At 31.9% G+C, this 18,825-nt stretch overlaps 1 protein-coding gene across 1 annotated transcript in view; it reads right to left on the bottom strand.

The window, feature by feature from the left end:
* Nucleotides 1-18,825, bottom strand: part of LOC145291346 (GATOR2 complex protein MIOS-like) — a 107,006-nt gene that overhangs the window by 65,591 nt on the left and 22,590 nt on the right. The window contains exons 5-9 of the mRNA XM_080137112.1: nt 18,466-18,509; nt 16,312-16,370; nt 13,100-13,250; nt 5,482-5,580; nt 4,199-4,293 (exon numbers count right to left, since the gene is read on the bottom strand). Coding sequence (XP_079993238.1) covers nt 4,199-4,293; nt 5,482-5,580; nt 13,100-13,250; nt 16,312-16,370; nt 18,466-18,509 — 448 coding nt within the window. The remainder of the gene's footprint in view (nt 1-4,198; nt 4,294-5,481; nt 5,581-13,099; nt 13,251-16,311; nt 16,371-18,465; nt 18,510-18,825) is intronic.

Here is an 18,825-nt window from a genome sequence, read left to right as displayed (position 1 = left end):
GCTAAGGCATCAAAATTAAAAAATTGATATTGTGAAGTCATCCGATTTATATCTCTCAACTGTTTCATGAATGCGCATGGTTGTTGCTGTTGTGATTTGGTCACGCAGAGCAATACACTGAAAAGGGGAACCACAAAGCAACTTCAGGATTCCCTTTCTCTTCGATTACTGGAAGCCATGAGGTGAGCACGTGTACTTTTGCTCTTTATAAGAGAGAGGAGGGCACTCCCCTTTCCCTTACTACTAGTTAGGAGTAGCTAAATAGTTAGCTTAACAGTTGATAATTCAAAATTAATTGTTAATTGTTGTAATTTTAAAATTGTAAAATATTGTAATATATGTGTAAAATAAACTAGTTAAGATTTATAAATTACAATTGTAATTTATAAATCTTAACTGATTTATTTTACCTTAACTTAACTAGTTGTTGATCTGCTTTGAATGTTTAAATATCAAAACAATGCCTGCAGTGATGCTAGAAGACGACTCTAGCCAGAGGGACTCCAACATGAAGACGTCATCCTCAAAGAATGAAGAAATCAGCCACACCCAAATCCCAGGTATGCCTTTCCTCTTCAGCTCTTACAAAAAGACATCTAACCAACTAATCCTCATATTCTCATATCCTTTTGTCACAATCTGGTACAGTTCCTAGGACGTTTCGTGACAAAGGTTAACTTCACCGAGTAAACCACCTTTTACCTTGTCATAATCTGGTGCCATTCCCAGAACATTTCTTGTAACTACTAGGTGGCTTCTTTGGTGACTGGTCCATCATGTCATACAGCTTTTTCATGTTAAGTTTGAAAACACCTTTTAAAGATTGTATCAAGCTAGTCTAATGGTTATCATACTTGACTCACTGTCCTTAGATTTTGGTTTTGATCTCAGCTTGAGTATTTTTTTTTTTTTACTTACAAGAAGTGAATTGTTTAGAAAAAACATAATATTTGCATATATACATGTCTCAGTTTCTGCATTAATTAAAATATAATATTTACGCATAATTTACAACCAGGTAATGCCGGACAGCTTGCTAGTATATCTAGAAAAGTGAGAATGTGTGTGTGAAGCTGCTTCTCTACAAATTTTTGATCTACAGACTTGAAATTTGGTATATAGGGTATTGAAATTGTGGAAAAACTTTTTAATCAGTTTTCATTTGGAAAAAAAAAGGGGTTGCTAAGGGGTCAAAATTGAAAAATTGGTATGTCATTAGATTTTTATTTGTTTGTCAACTGTTTCACAGATGCGCATGTGTGAACTGTTGATATGACAGATTACTTATGTTAAAAAAATAGGTTTGAAAATACTTTTTAAAAATCATATTAAGTTGACCTAATGGTTATTGTACTTAACTGACTGTCTTTAGGTTTTGGTTTCAATCTCAGATCAAGTATTTTTTTTTTTTTTTACTTACAAGAAAAAACATAACATGTCGCAGTTTCTTTCCGTTTTATTTTTACTTCATTGTTTTTAAAAGGAATTTAACATTACATTTAATACCTATCGTATTTCTGTTTATAATAAATAAGAATTCTGCATTAATTAAAATATAATATTCATGCATATTTTATGATTAAGCAATGCCAAGCAACCTGCTAGTATATATTATAACATTCTTAAATAATCTTAGAAGAATAAATAAGTAAATAATTAAAATCAATGCTATTAAATTTTTAGTCCCATTTGTTTCAAGCTGATCTTGTGAGGTAATAAAACAGTTGTTCATCAATCATATGTAACAATACACATATATTGTGTGGTCCAACTTTCACACTTTTAATTCAATACATTTTCCACTTTTCAGATCCAAAGATGTGACTCCAGCATAATGATAAATTGATTTCAAATCTGAAGAGACTAAAAAAGTTGTCTCAAGTAGAACTTTATTATTTCAACAACAGTTTCATCTTCAGAAATTATATAATCAAACACAGTTTGAATATTACACTAAAAAAAAAATCATCAGGGAAAAAGAAAAAAAAAAAACAAAGAAATTGTTTTGCATAACTTGCAACACATAAGACAAAATCAATGATCAGGCCTTAAACTCATTGGTTTACAAATCTCCCATTTTGATTTAAAAATATATAATACTTCCATGGATTTACTGTACCTATAGCTTCTTAACATAAATACCTCCTCCCAACTAGCAACAAAATCACACTCCTTCACTGTGAGGATTCCTAGATGCGAAAAGATTTTCTACTCTAATATTCCTAAGACCACTTGCCTTTTGAATTTCCCCCCTGCTCCATTATGCAGAGATTTAAACATAATGGTAACAAATATCTTGCTACTCAACAACCCACCCAAGTTGCCCCCTATAAATATAGTCCCTATCATATTAAGCCCTTATACTTCAATTTGAGTTGAAAAATTTTTTTAAATATATATCAGGCAAAGCTTCATAGTCCAGTGATAAAATGCCAGACTATAAAAAAGTTCAGTTCAATCCTGGATAAAGTAAAGCCATGTTAATTACTGCTAGTTGGAAAGGAATACACATCCATGGATAAGTGGATAACTCTTATGTACATAAAAATAAAGATATGCTTCCCTATGGTTTAAGCCTTCTGGTAAATGAAATGGTGGTTTCTACTTAGTGTAAAAAGAGTAGAATGCTTTCAGTAATCAGTATCATAAATATGAAAATGAAAACAACAAATGAATAGTTTCATTAAAATACAATATTATTTGTCACTTCCTGTAGTAATTTAATTTGCTCAATCAGTAGAGCATTAGACACCAATCACTGGAGCTCTCTTTTTTTTTTTTTTTTTTTTTTTTTTTTTTTTAGCATTTTACTTCAGTTGAAGATCTCAGAAATCAAGGGGCCTCTTTCCTTGATCTACATATGAGATATTCGAATATTCAATTAGAGTTTTTTTTTACATCTCAAACACAGAGTTAGTAATGAAGTTGAATAAAATTTTCTTCTCCCCAATTTACCATTTAAATATGTTATAATATATCTTTCATGTGATCTCTTAGTCTTACTGGATTCCAGGACAAGAATTCATCTAATTTGGTGGGGTATCCAGCTTCGTGCTATTACTTTACATTACTTGGAGAAGGTGCACCATTTCTTTTAAAAGACTACATGGGTTAACCATACTGAGATCTTATTTGGGCAGTGAATACTATATAATTTTGAATATTTGATCAGGGTTTATTTGTATCCTCATATCAGGTTGTCCTGACAAATCCCTATTCAGAGAGAATTTAGATACTCAAGGTCAGTGTCTTGTAGGCATTCAAGCTCTTTTTCTGTTTTATTTTACTTCAATCATAGTTCTCAAAAATCCAAGGGTCCTAATTCTTGGGGCTAACACTCGATCTCTATATGAGATACATAGATATTCAAATATTCCATTAAAGTTCTTCCTGAATTAGTAAAGAAGTTGGGAACATAATTTTTCTCTCTCCAATTAATCATATTTAGTAAGGGTTTATCTGTAGAAGAAAGTATCCTCATGTCAGATTGTCCTGAAAAACCCGTGTACAAAGAAACCTTATACACATGAGAACAGTGTCTACTAGGCATTACGTTTAGCAACATCAATAAATCCCAGAGACAACAAAATATGTGTTTGTGGATATGCAGGTTTCTTACTTACACTCTATTTAGGATAGAGTTCTCTAAATAGTCAGAAGCATGATTGTAAATAAGAATACATAAATATTAGAATTTCTTTTATTATTTCAGCAGCTTTTTTTTTAATTTTCAAGTTCCATCTATAAAAACAAAAAAATAACAACAATAACTTCATTGTAAAACATATGCTTTCAGATATTTTCATGAACCTATCACATTTGACAATCACTTTTATGAACCTATCACATTTGACAATCACTTTTATGAACCTATCACATTTGACAATCATTTTCATGAACCCATAACATTTGACAATCATTTTCATGAACCCATAATATTTGACAATCACTTTTATGAACCTATCACATTTGACAATCACTTTTATGAACCCATCACATTTGACAATCACTTTTATGAACCTATCACATTTGACAATCACTTTTATGAACCTATCACATTTGACAATCATTTTCATGAACCCATCACATTTGACAATCACTTTTATGAACCTATCACATTTGACAATCACTTTTATGAACCTATCACATTTGACAATCATTTTATTTGATGTAAAAAAAAAAACGAAGAAAATCTTACCTCAGTGAAAGATACAACTCTATCAGGAAATAATGGATCAATTGTAACACCATAAAGTCCTTTGGTTTGTGTTGAGATTTGAGGTTTGCTCGGTTCTGAATAAAATCAAGAAAACAAAATGGAATCAAGTTAAAACATCATTTTATTAGCAAGCAACCATCACAATCCATTGGCTAACTATTGAAATCATCTTCAGCTGTACAAATTTTATTCATCTATTATCATACTAAAACTAAGTTAATAAACATTTGTTTCTCTTAAGTTTTTTTCATATATACTTTGATGACACTAAATCTATTCAAATATTCCTTAATCCTCAGATTGAGTTATGTCTGAAAAAACTCCATTTGAATTCTTTTAATTAGCAGTAATTTGTAATTAACAGAACAAGTCACTTATCTCTGACTTATATATTCAATTTTTTAATATCATAAATCAAAATCCAAAGTCATGGACAAGGTGAAGGTCACACATTTGGCTTTACCTTTCATTCTGTTCATCGTAGAGACTTGGTCCATATTGTAGCTAATGAAGTTTCAAATCTTATGATTTTGGCAAGTTATTTTTTAATCTTTTGAAATCATTACTATATATATTAGGTACAACATAATATTCAATAGAGAATTGCCTCTATAATAATATAAAATCTGCATGAATTATAATATATTTAAGCATATTCACGATAAAAATCAATCTGATATTCCTTCAACCAAAATAAATATGTATATTTGATTCAAAGTTCAAGAAAAGCAAATACCATTAATGTGTAATTGATTAAATGAAAAAAATGACAAAATATTCTTTCATTTTCATATTGAAGTTTATAAATGACAATATACATAACATTGATAATCTTAAGAAAAAAGTTAGACAACTTCTCATACACATGTTTTTCTTCCATCAAGATAATGTCAATTACACATTGAATTATTTATTTTCAAGTGAATATTTAAAAAAATGGAATAGCATAAACTAAAACAAAATATTTTAAATCTTATTTCAAGATTCATTAATATTCACTCTCTTCTCCACTTTGATCACACACAAGACTGACACTACATAGCCAATTTTTGCTTCTCTGCATCCATTATATAAGCAACCCCCTCTGCCTCTTAGCTTCTTGTTTAAAAAAAAAAAAAAGGGAAAAAAAAAAAAAAAAAATCAAAAGGTATTCATGCAATTCAAGAATAAAATGAAACAAATACAAAAGTAAAAAACCAAACTGTCAAGTATGTAATATCAGATATATATTTGGGAGCAGGGGAGGAAGAAGAAATACTAACCGCGCATATCATAAACTCGAAGGCATTTACTCATCCCCGTCACAAAAGTTTTTGATTCTCCAGGTTTCCAACAAAATGATATGCTAGACTCTGACATTCCTGAAAAATAAAACAATTAGTTAACAGATGCGGGTTCATGTGAAATGCTTCCAAAGAAGATTAGCTTTTCAACTGAATTTTCATCAGAAAAGCCATATAAGAAAAAGGAGAAATAATAACGACATTGTGAAGATTTTTTGTGAAAAAATGGCATTGCTAGAGGAAAGCAAAGATGAGAGAAGCATTAATCAAAGGGGAACAAATCAGCCAACCTTATTCAGATATTTACATCTTTTTATAAAAATGTATGTAAGCACATATATTTAATACTTTTCAAAGAAACATACAATATGACAGAGTAAATGTAAAGGGAGAAAGAGTCAGGAATACATATATTCAAACACTACCGTGTTTGAATATATGGTTAAGTGGCAGTTTTAGTCATTTAGAACTGCTTCAAAAGCTTCACCCCTCACTCATTTTTCAACCAAATTTCAAACAATTATTATAGTTTATAGGTCACCTTCTCAGCTTTATTGTGAAAAAAAATTTCCAATTTTCATTCAGTAAAACAAAAGTTGTTATGAATTTTCTGGTGTTCAAAATCGTAAAAATATGTAAGGAGGTGAGCAACACATTTTATGACTGGTTCCCATAGCAACCACATCGCTTCAGCGACTACTGTTGCTACTAATTCACTACTATTGCGAAAAGAGAAGTAACGCATGAAACAGGGAATGAAAGGGAGATAATTGGGGGATTTTATTGAAAGCACACGAGTGCCATAAATTGTTATTACATATGTGTTTATGGGGGCAAAAAAATAAAACTGAAATTAAACAAAGGATAAGTGAATTTATTGGAAGCCTAGAAAAATCATGGATTACAATAGAAAAATGCGAGCATGAAAAGTAATATGGTTAAGCTAAAGCATGGAAAAGTAAAGGACTAGTTGTTAAAACTGGAAAAGAAAAAGGCAAGCTATTCTAGTAAGAAATATAATAAATTTATAACTTAAAATATTGCAGCATTAAGAATTTTGTTTTAAATTCAATTTATTTTATTATATAATCAATTCTTAATGCTGCAATATTTTAAGTTATAAATTTATTATATTTTTTACTAGAATATCTTGTCCTTTTCTTTTCCAGTTTTGACAACTAGTCCTTTACTTTTCCATGTTTAAGCTTAACCATATTACTTTTCATGCTCGCATTTTTCTATTGTAATATATAAATATATAGGAAATCTTGAAAAAGTTGTAAAGGTACATACTTTACGATGTTATTATAATCATTAGATGTTTAAACAAGGAAAATAATATGAAAATGTCCACCTCTGGGTTTCCAAAAATTTGCTTAGAAAGTAAAAAAAAAAAAAAACAATAGATTGCTAAGTATTAATTGGAAAATTTACAACACAATTTTTAAGTTATGCTTAAACAAAAATAGATAAAGATGTTTCAATAACAAGCAAAAAACACTTTTAGTCATGAATGTATGAGTGCAGTTGGTGGAAAAAAAAATCTAATTAAAAACATATTATATAGTAGAGGATAAATATTTCTACTGAACGATCTGTACAAAGTTGAATATCGAATGCAGCAACAAATCCTGGGAACAAATACCAGAAAGAATAGTCTGAAAAAAGTCATGCACCATCCACTTTAACTATACAATTCCTACAGCTATATACCTAGAAAACGGTGCCATAAAACCTGGTATAATGGTATGGGACAAAAACGGAAAAAGAAGCAACCTTAGGAGAAGTTAGTGTCCCCGATGATGCTGGATTAAACAGAGCTGAGAGAGAAAAGACAACGAAATACCAAGGTTTTATGTGTGACATGAAAAGAAACTGGAATCTTAGGAAGATCTCTATCATTTCAGTAATTATAGAATCAACTGGACTCATGAAAAAGAATTTCAAAAACTACCTGGCAAATATACCCGGTGAATTAAGTGTGAGAGAGATTCAAATAATTGCACTTAAAGAGACAAAGGATTTTTCGGTTGGAATATCTGAGTTAGCACATAAATGTTTGGCATCCGGTAGGATGTTTCATCCCCAGCTTGAACAAACTGATAAAAAAAATTTTTTTAATAAAAAAGAGGATAATGAATTTCATTAAAATTCAAGAGTGATTCAAAATTCTGAAGTCTATGAAAAATCAGTATATACATAGGGACATCATGTCATTAGTTAAACTTCCTCAGCATGAGATGAATTGAATATAAGTAGAAAACAAAAAACGAGAGGTGGAGAAAAAAAAAACAGAATAAAGGCAAGAGTTGAAAAGATAGAAAGTAAGTTTGAAACTAGATGTAAATAGAGAATTCAGAGCAAAAGTTAAAAATAAACAAAAATGTTACTGTGTGTATGTATATATATATATATATATATACACACAATAAACATATATATACAACGAAACAGTACTGTATGTGGATGACAATTAAAGCCCCCCACTTTGGGTTGAGCACTTTGTAAATATATTTTCACCCGACGCGTATTTAAAAGCAATTAAGCGAAGCGCACTATTAATTTGTTTGTAAACAAGCTGATGGTTTGAGCACTGTGCGACGGGAGGGTGTGGATTTAATTCACACTCTAGGAGAAATATTTACGGCACTAATTCGTAGCCAAATGGCGAGAGCTGCCGACTGTCAATGCGACGGTTGTAGGTTCAATCCACGGCTGGGGAAAGGTGTTTGTCTAGCCACACTGATGAGTTTTGATACAACGAAACAGTACTGTATGTGGATGACAAATATATATATATATATATATATATACACACACACAAGGTGTAATGATAAAATTGTCACCCTACAAAAAGACGACATTAATCCATTACTGTTTGATGAAAAGCAGTTTTCTTTTTTGTTACAGATCATTTACGAATTGGCCAGTTTTGTACAAATCCCAAGGGCAATAAGAGCCTTCTATCATGTCTGGAAGTGACACAATGTTTAATGAGCGCGATCGGAGATGTGCTGCTGTACAACTCATGCTCTCTACCGATCCAAGTTATGATAACAGGACCATTGCCAGCACCCTCAAAATGTACTGCTGAATTGCGATGAATAACAGGGACATGCCGAGGGTGATGAAAATAAAGTTTCCGGCCACAGTTATGGTCTTTGATGTGATGTTAGATGAAGGTCACATCATGCCACCTCACATCTTCAAAATTGGCTTGAAAGTTAATATTAAAGTGTACCTGGATGTGCTGAAGAGTGTGGTGATTCCCTGATGCAATCTGATGGCTGTTGGTAGACCCTGAATGTGGCCGCAGGACTTGGTGCCAGCCCACAAATCCAAAGAGACCCAGGCTTGGCTTCAGAAAGAGTGCTACAACTTTATAATCTTCTCTCACGGGCTCCTTTCCTTCCGACTTGAATCCGCTGGATTACTTCATTTGGTCATACGTCGAAAACATCACCAACATGACCTCCCACAACACCAAAGCCAGCTTGATTGCCGCCATTCGCCGAGTATTCACCAAGCTCCCGTCAGCGCTTATGAAAAAGGCATGCTTCCAGTTCCGGACGTATATTGAGGCGGTGATTGCGGCTGAAGGCGGATACATTGAATAGATGTCAGCTCTACTACATAATCAATTTACCTGAATTGATTTTTTCAATAAAAGTTTTAAAATAAAGCAGTAGTGCTGTTTTCTTTAAGGCAACACTTATCGTTCCACCCTGTGTGTGTATATATATATATATATTAGTGGCCTGGCAAGGCCACAGGGAAGACAACCGAAGCAACAAAAGCGACAAATGTAGAGGAGACAACTGAAGCAGCAAAACCGAATTTCCCGGCAGGACATTATTCATACAAGTGTAGGCAAATTTGGTCATATTTTATTGGTTTGAAAATATAGGTTCTTTTTAACAAATTGTCATAAAATTTTAACCATAGAATAATATTATAATTTTCAAAAAGCCTACAAATGTTTATGTAGTTTCATCCCATAGAACCAAATATATGAGCATTTCAATATTCAATTTGGCTACGAGTGAGTATATATATATATATAGCAATACACATGAAAAAATTGAAATACCTTGAAATATTTCAATATTGGTATGCATAGAAAAAGCTTGATGAGCTAAGAAAGAATCTTTTTAAATTTTTAAAATCTGATTAAAATTAAGGAAGTTATGGCTATTTTTGTGCCTCACACGTTTGGATATTTTTCCCTCTATGCGTTTCGTCACATTTTTTACACTACTTTTTCAGTAAAAATGTCATATCTTTGTTAAAACACAAGACTAAGAAATGAAATTTACCATATAAGTGTATTTTTGTACAAGGAATCAGAATATGCAACTGAAAATCTCCCAAAGTTTATGGTTTCCAAATAATCTGCAGTAAATGTGCATAAATATGCAGCAATTCCTTAAAAATGCCATGTATCCATAAACAGAAAAGAAGTTGGAGAACTCAAATGTGAATTGTAATGTGCTTTATGTACAAAAAACTTAAATCTAAACATAAGAACATTTAAAAATGAATATATTGCAATATTTCTTTGGTATTATTGTAGATTAACACCTTCTGTTTAACCCCACTCAACTCCTTCTGACCACCCCTCCAAAATGTGATTCTACCTTTTTAGGAAATTATGTATAAAATGCCATGAAAAACTTTAATGAAAGATAAACAAATTATTTTAGAATTGAATGTAAAATAATTTCCTATTACAGGTCATTCTAGCATTTTAGGGCAGTTAACTGTTTTTTTTTCTATGGGGAAAATATGCATGCTTTTTTTTTTTTTTAAGATGATTATGTGTAGTTTTAAGAGGGTTTCTATGCAATGAGAATATGGGGAGGGTTGCCATTCGGACTTTGAATTAATTGTAGGGCTAAGGAAAATTATGTGTGAACATACTGAAAACTTGACAGAGACAAAGCTAACAAAAACAATATTAGAGGGGGGAGCGGTTAGTTTCACAAAAATTTAATGTAAAATAATTCATCATTTCCTGGCCATTCTAGCATTTTAGGACAGTTAACCAATTTATTTTTATGTGTATTTTTCTTTAAGGAAGGATCTATTTTTTGTTTGTTTTAGATGCTTGTATGTGGCTTACAGAGGTATTTTGTTGGGGGGGGGGGCTTGCCACTCAAACTTAGTGTTATTGTTAGGGTTAAAGAGTGTTTTAGGAGGAGACTTGCCACACATAATTTGGATTAGAGGTGAAGTTAAGAGAGCTTTTTTTCAAAGAGAGCGTTCAAAAATTTGTTGATTTCTATTTTCGAGGTTGAAGGTGTTAATTCCATAGGCCGTTTATACTACGCTGGAGCAGGTTGTAAAAATATCTTTCGCTTAATAAGTAGAAAAAAAAAATAACGAAATAAAAAGCTTCCTAATTGTAGTTTGATGTGTTTTCTAACTGCTTTTAAAATTTCAAGAATATTGATATAGATTTTGAGGGTTTGTATTACTATACACATAGGTTCGAAAAAGTTGTCAAAAAAACAAATATATAACAAATAAATGTTATCAAAAGCAAGTTACTTTTCTACCTAACTGGATAATTTTTTAGTGTTTTTATTTAATGTAACATGTTTATTCAGCTTGAAAACAGTGTTTACCGATGTTTTGGAAAATTTAAAATGGCGCCCGACTCTCTTGAAACGGTAAGTTTGGGGAAAAGAATTAAAAATAAAAAAGTAGACAAAATACTGCTAGAAACTCGCTCAATATATGTTACCGTGACATAGGCTGACATATATTCGGTGAGTTTTTAACAGTATTTTGTATAGTTTTTTTTTTTTATTTTTAACTCCTTTTCTCAAACTTACTGTGTCAAAGAGAGTCGGGCCGGGCGCCATTTTTAATTTTCCAATACATCGGTAAACACTGTACGTTTTTCGAGCTGAATAAACATGTTACATTAAATAAAAACACTAGAAAATTATCCAGTTAGGTAGAAAAGTAACTTTTAAGCCTTTGATAACATTTATTTGTTATATATTTGTTTTTTGACAACTTTTTCGAATCTATGTATAAACGAGATTTTGATACTTATTTTGATTTTGAAAAAAAAACATTTGTGGCTGTTCGCAGTAAAACATTGTTTTAATTCGTTGTTCAAAACTAATTTAAAGAATAAAAGTGCATGCAAGCTATATATCTACAAAAGTTTATTTTGTTTTTTTAACCATGTTTTTAAATTTGACGAGCAATGTGAGAAATCGCAACAGATTCATAATGCCGAATTGGTTGGGATTGTTGTTATTATACATTCTGAAAACCGAATAGTTCTAAACTAATGTTATTCTGATAACAAAATAGCTCTCATTAAACATATAAGAACATTTATATTCATATTTTCATGTTTTTCTTAATTCGTTCTTGAATAAAAATTAAAGAACGCGTGTTGTTTATACACTGTGCTATTGCTGATTCTACAGGCTGGAGCTGCTGCTGCTGCTTCTAGTAATACTAACTTCATTTGACCAAATTCAAGAAATAGAAACAATTTTTTTTTCGGGTAGGTCCTTTTAAATTATCAATTACCGCGGTCCTACTCAACATAAAATAATACTTTTAATTGATAAAGATAGTAAAAAAGATTGATTTACTTACTACTGGGTGTCCGAAGAATTTTTTTTTCAAAATGTTCGATACTCGTCATATTAAAGTCTTATTTTTAACACGACAAAAAAAGAAATGGTCAAAAATATTTCGGACACTTGACAGTATTAAGATTAACATCTCTTCTGATTGGTTCCCAAATTTCATGACGAAATTCTTCATACAATCACAGTACGGACCTTTAGAAAACAGGGGGGGGGGGTCATTACAAAACCTTACCGAAAACGCCATTTTATGACGTTCACATTTTTATCACTTTATTTGCTTAAAACTCTTAAAATATATAATGTACATTCATATTTATTAATTCATTTGAAAGTATATTCATTTCCGAACAAAACAGTAGTAATTTGAAGACTTGAAGTGCTTTGGTTTAAAAAATATGGCTATTTTAGTAGAACTACCTTGAAATCTGTGATTATCCCAAGCGTTTTTTCGTCCGTGTGTATTACTAATATATATATATGTCAATTTTCAGTCTACAGACTCAAAATTTGATATATAGGGTACTGAGATTCGGGAAAATCTTTATAATTCTTTTTTAGCCAGAAATTTGGCTGTTAAGGGGTCAAAGTTCAACGATTTGACCTTTGAGAACTGTACCAAACTCCTCCGATAATTGTGGGTTCAAACACTTGAAATTTGATATATAGGTTCCTTGGACATGGGTCTAACTTAATACATAATAATAACCCAAAACAATAAATTGTAAGGGGTCATAATAGGGGTCACATTTAAAAAAAATTTTTTTTTTGCTCAACATACACCTCCAAACACCCGGGCAACGCCAGGCTGAAATGCTAGTAACTAATAAATGCATACATGTGCATTTATTAGTTATTACATAGATGGATAGATAGATAGTCATAGAAATAGACACACGCACAAATAGAGAGAGAGAGACAGAGAAAGAGAGAGAGATTACCCGAGACACTTATTAGATTTATAAGTCTTTTTCACTGACCTATATCCAGATAGGGTTTTGTTATCACAGATGACTCACTGCTGCTGTAACGCATTCGTTCTGGGGGAAGGCTAGATTCAGCCACCTTACTGTTTACATCCCAAATTGCAATGCATCCATCATGTCGGTTCTTCTCTAAGCCAGCAGCCAACTGGAATTTAATGCATAAATAAAATAAGATTCAAACAAAAAGAAAAACATAAAGAAAAGAATTCAATTTCATTTTCTCTATTTTGCATCTGACAAAACACTTTTAGCACATTATACAAAGTTATTACAATGACAAAACACTTTTAGCACATTATACAAAGTTATTACTTATTATACAACTGCAAAAACAACACTCAAGCATCCATTAAATATCCCTCCCCCTTGATTATTCCATCATATAAACGCATGATTTCCTGTATCATATTACCTTTTTCAACTATCATCTCTTCATCATCCTGAACTTTGTAGGTGTCTTTTGTAGGCCAGCTGCAAATCTGCATGGTCCGATATGTGCACAACTGTGACTATATGCCTCCAAAAAGATCATATCTGAACACTTTGCCACTTCACCATCAACATAGGACTTTTAGTATATTCACGTGACAGATGAGATTGCAGAGAAACAACTCTACACCATTGGATAATTAGTGACAAATGCTTGTAAAATATGAGTACAACTCTCTGAGCCTCTATGATTATAATCTGGTAATCAAGACAAAATGATCATTTTAGCCACAGGATTTAAGAGTTTCTTTCCTGGCTGAAAAACGCCATCTAGTTTTGAAATCAGAATGATTCTACTTCTAGACAGTTATTTAAGATTAACGAGCATTGTCAGCTTGTGTTAGAGTGTCATTACATATACATATATATATATTCTTAGTGACACTCAATATGGTTTCCGTTCTGCTAGATCTACAGCAGATGTGCTTACAGTTATATCTCATAGGATTAGCAAATCTCTCGACGGAGGCAACCTTTCTAGGGCAATTGCTCTTGACATATCTAAGGCCTTTGATAGGGTATGGCATAAAGGTTTACTTCATAAGATCTCTAGCTATGGTATAGCTGGAAATGTCTTCTCAATTATTAAATCATTTCTTTCTGATAGGTTCATAAGAGTAGTTGTTGATGGGCAAAAATCAGAAGCCCACAGTATTAATGCCGGTGTCCCTCAGGGGTCAATCCTGGGCCCAACTCTTTTCCTGATCTACATTAATGATCTTCCAAATCACATCCTTACATCATTTGTAGACATTTATGCTGACGACACTACCATTTATGGTAGCACATCTAAGACAGTAAACGACCAAGTTCTCTCCAATTCTCTCTCCTCTGATCTTGAGCATGTAGTACAATGGGGAAAGGAGTGGCTGGTTACTTTTAATGCATCTAAAACCAAGCTTCTCTCTTTACATCATCAACATTCTGATCCACATCTGGCATCAATTGAAATGAATGGCTCTCGTCTTCAGGAGGCCTCAAGTTTTGACAAGCTTCTGGGCTTGACCATTACTCCTGATCTTAAATGGAACACGTACATCAAATCTGTTGCCAAGGCCGCTGGAAAAATGGTGGGATCTTTCTATCGATCCAGTAAATATCTCACTGCTGATGCAATTTTCTATCTATATAAGAGCCAGGTACGTCCAAGGATGGAATACTGTTGCCACATCTGGGCAGGAGCTGCTAGAAAGGACTTGGCCTGCCTTGATAGAGTTCAAAATAGACTTCGTAGCCTCGTAGGAGATGTCCTTTTCTCTTCCTTGCAACCTCTATCTCACAGAAGAGATGTTGCGAGTTTGTCTCTGATGTATCGTTATTTTCATGGAAAGTGTTCGACTGAGCTTCAATCTATGGTCCCCCCTCGCAAAACTTTCACAAGAAACACTCGTCTAGCTGTAAACACTATCAATAATTTCCCCCACTCTTTATCTGTGCCTAAACCTAAACGTAGATTCCATGAACAAAGCTTTTTTATTAGAACTGCACGCCTGTGGAATTGTCTTCCGTTTTCCTGCTTTCCGGCTGACTACAATATGGTTGTCTTCAAGTCTAACGTAAATAAGTTCTTGATGAGCCGTTCCATATAAGTTATCAAATTTACCAAATTTTCATTACTAATGATTATTATATTGTCCAATTTCTACTGTACACTCTTTAACCCTTATCCTTGAGTGGCCTCTTGACCTTGATAATGAGTTGATACCTATGAAAAAAAAAAAAAGAAAAAGACCAATGTGAACAAGTTCTAATTGAATCGTCCCCCTAAGTAATCCAAGTTTCAAAATTCCCACTGTTTACTATGCTAAAATCACAATGACTAATGTATACCTATTAACCCTTATCCTTGAGTGGCCTCTGGGCCTTGATAAGTGGTGACACCCTTGTAAAAAAAAAAAAAAAAAAAAAAAAAAAAAGAGTCCATCATAAGTAACTATATAACTTTATTTCCACATATTAAATGTAACACAAATACATAACAAGTGGACACAATGTGTCTCTGAAATGAAAATAAAACAAAATTTTATGACATTTATAAATTTATAATTTTTGTTTTTAGGATGCTTAAGATATAGAGAGAATCAGTTGAAGATTCTGGCAAACAACACAAACAAAATGGCAACAAGTATGAAAAGTTAGAAATCATTCACGAAATATCTAACTTCAAGCATGAGACAAAAAGATTTTAAATAAATGATAAAATGTTTATCAAATAACAATAAAAGTTTCTACTTTCAAATGATACATGAAATAGAAGAAAACTAATGTGTAACCAAAGTTACAAACAAAAGAATATATAGTTATTAGATCGGTTCAAAAATAATGTCTTTTTAAATTTTAAAAAGTTTATATTGTTAAATTTATAGAGGAAAAGCATTATTTTTGCACCAACCTAATACATATGGCAGAACCTGTACATATACATACATAAACAAATTTCTTTGTGACTTTTCAAGATGGAGAGAGAAATAAATGTAAAAATAGAGAAAGAGTTTAATGCTGGCATCTTAACATGCGGTGCCAGTTTGAAACACAATGACGTCATTTAACTACATATCCACATTTTGTCTTTACACTAAATATCTATTGAAGCTATTTTTCATTGAAAAAATTCTTACAGAATCTCCTTAGGCCAAATGAAAAATTTTATAACACTTAATATACAAAAGGATTATTCAAGCAGACAATATTGGTTCACTGAATTAGATTTTTCTTACAAAATTTGATTCGATAGGATTCCATGCCAGGTAGTTGCACTGCCGTGAATGTCTTTGAGCTACAAATAAAAACAAACATTCTGATAAGCAAAGTTCAACCATTTAGCATATTATTTACATATGATAAAAATGAGAGATTTACATTCATAAAATTATGAAAATAAAACTAAAAATCAACATCAAGAATAAAATATTTGGTGAATATTTTTTCTTTTAAAAATTTTTTTAGAAGAATATTGAATAAGTGCCACATTTTCAGATTATAACATTCTTTTTTAATATTTCTTGTTCAATTTTTAGAGTGCAGTTTATTCTGTAAGTTTAATGTAAACTGATATTCCTGGTTTAGATATTTCTTATGAATTTCTTCATCACCCTCTAAATTTTTCTTTAACATTTTTATGAGGATATACATCATGCACATCCACTAAATATTGTTTTTAGATGAATTCAACTTTTCCTGTAAATTAAATTACAAACATAAAAATCAGGAAATAATCAAGCAAGACATTTTACTTATATTTTGCAATTGGTCCATCTAATCATGGATCTGTCATTGCACTGTAGTTTATACAAATGGTCAGGAGAGTTTGAATTGCCTATTATCCTCAAATGTCTTCAGACACTCTGTATAATGGGTTTGTCAGGACAATCTGATTTGAGAATATTTCACTCTACAAGTAAACACGGACCAAATATTCAAAATAACAGTCTTCAAAGCCACATATGATCCTCTCAACACAGCTATGGATTGACTCATATGAGGAATGGTGCACTTTCTCCAAGTGATGTTACCTCAAGTAATAGCACTTAGCTGGATACTTCACCAAATAAAATGAATTTTTGTCCTGAAATCTAGCAAAATTCAGAAAAGACCATAATAAAGATAAACTATAACATGATTAAGTGACAAATTAGCAAGAGGAAAATTAGTATTCTTCACTGTTTGAGAAGTAGAGGAGAATTTTGATTGAACATTCTGATATCTTTGTATCTTATGTATCTTATGTATGTTATGTAGAAATCAAGTGTTAGCCCCCGAAACTATATTCCTTAATATTTTAACCAGTTTTTAAAAGAAATAAAAACTCCCTTCTAAAAATTGAACAGTAAAACTCTTGTAATAAGAATAACTATTGTACTCACGTATTCATCAGTTTGTGAAAGGAGACTTGATTCGATTAAGCATCTGACATTAGTGTAGTCCACATGTATAACTATAACAGAATTTTGTGTGTTGAAGTTGTGATTTCAGGATAGTATGTGCGTGACAAGTGCACTTAAACTATCACCTGACTTAATGAGCCTGTTCTACTCATAAACTTTTTAGGTGATATTGGGTTTTCTAAATGTATGTTATAATTCTGATTATGATAAACTAGCAAAGTCCCAAACTTAACCCTTGACCTTGAAAAATAGTGTACCCCCATCCCTAGGTCAGAGAACATCATGTCACGTTTGGTCATGATCGATTCAGTGGTGTGGGTTGTACGAGAGTATATATACATAGGTTATGATAATGATCTTTACCTTGGAAAATGGTGTACACCATCCCTAGGTGGGGGATCATCATCATGCCAAGTTTGGTCAAGATCAGTCCACTGATGTAGGCTGTAGGAGAGTATCTCTACATGATCTTTGACCTTAACCTTGAAATTGTGTGCACTATGAGGGACCATTATCATGCCAGGTTTGGTCATGAGCGGTTCACTGACGTGGGCTGTAGGAGAGTTACACACACACATGAACGCTACTACTTTATATATATATTATTCAAACACTGATCCTTAGCTTCTATCTATCTCTATCTCTCTCTCTCTCTCTATATATATATAGAGAGAGAGAGAGAGATAGAAGCTAAGGATCAGTGTTTTAATATTTGTTAAGTGTTTTTTGATAGTGAGCAAAATGCATTATATGGTTTTAAAGTTGTGTTTGGATAATATGCAATAAAAGGTAACTGTTCTGCAATGTAGTGATGAGGGTTATAGTTGAGATGGAGGTGGATTTTGCTTTGGTGTTATAAGAATTGTGAAGAGCCTTTTTTTTTATTGCATTATATAATTTATTTTGTTATTAGCTTTAAGACACTGTATAAATAAAAAAAATTGTACTTCCTCCACACATAAAAAAAAAATTTTCAATTGCTCTTACCAAATTCTTTTCCGACTAAATCACCATTTTTAGAATCTCCAATACTAAAAAATAATAGAAAAAAAAAAAATTAATTATAAACAGATTTCAGTCAATTTAAAAAAGCTGTTAGAGGCCAAATAATGCATTCTCTATATAAATAAAACGGTAGATGTATGTGCATATGTGTGCATGTATCTATGTGTGTGTGAAAAGATTTAATCAATAAACTCTTAAACTACTGGCCACATAATATTGAATTTAACAGGTAATAGTAACCATACACCAAGGACTATTTATAATGAGTAAAATCTTTGTTTAGATGAATAACACATAGAGAGATATATCGACAAGTTGAAATGCAACTGTTCATTTCAACTT

The sequence above is a fragment of the Euprymna scolopes genome, chromosome 12 (genome assembly GCF_053919585.1).
Source record: "Euprymna scolopes isolate OS-2025 chromosome 12, ASM5391958v1, whole genome shotgun sequence".
NCBI classification, from domain to species: Eukaryota; Metazoa; Mollusca; class Cephalopoda; order Sepiida; family Sepiolidae; genus Euprymna; species Euprymna scolopes.
The sequence above is the reverse complement of the archived record's forward strand: the minus strand, read 5'-3'. Positions and strand labels throughout refer to the sequence as shown.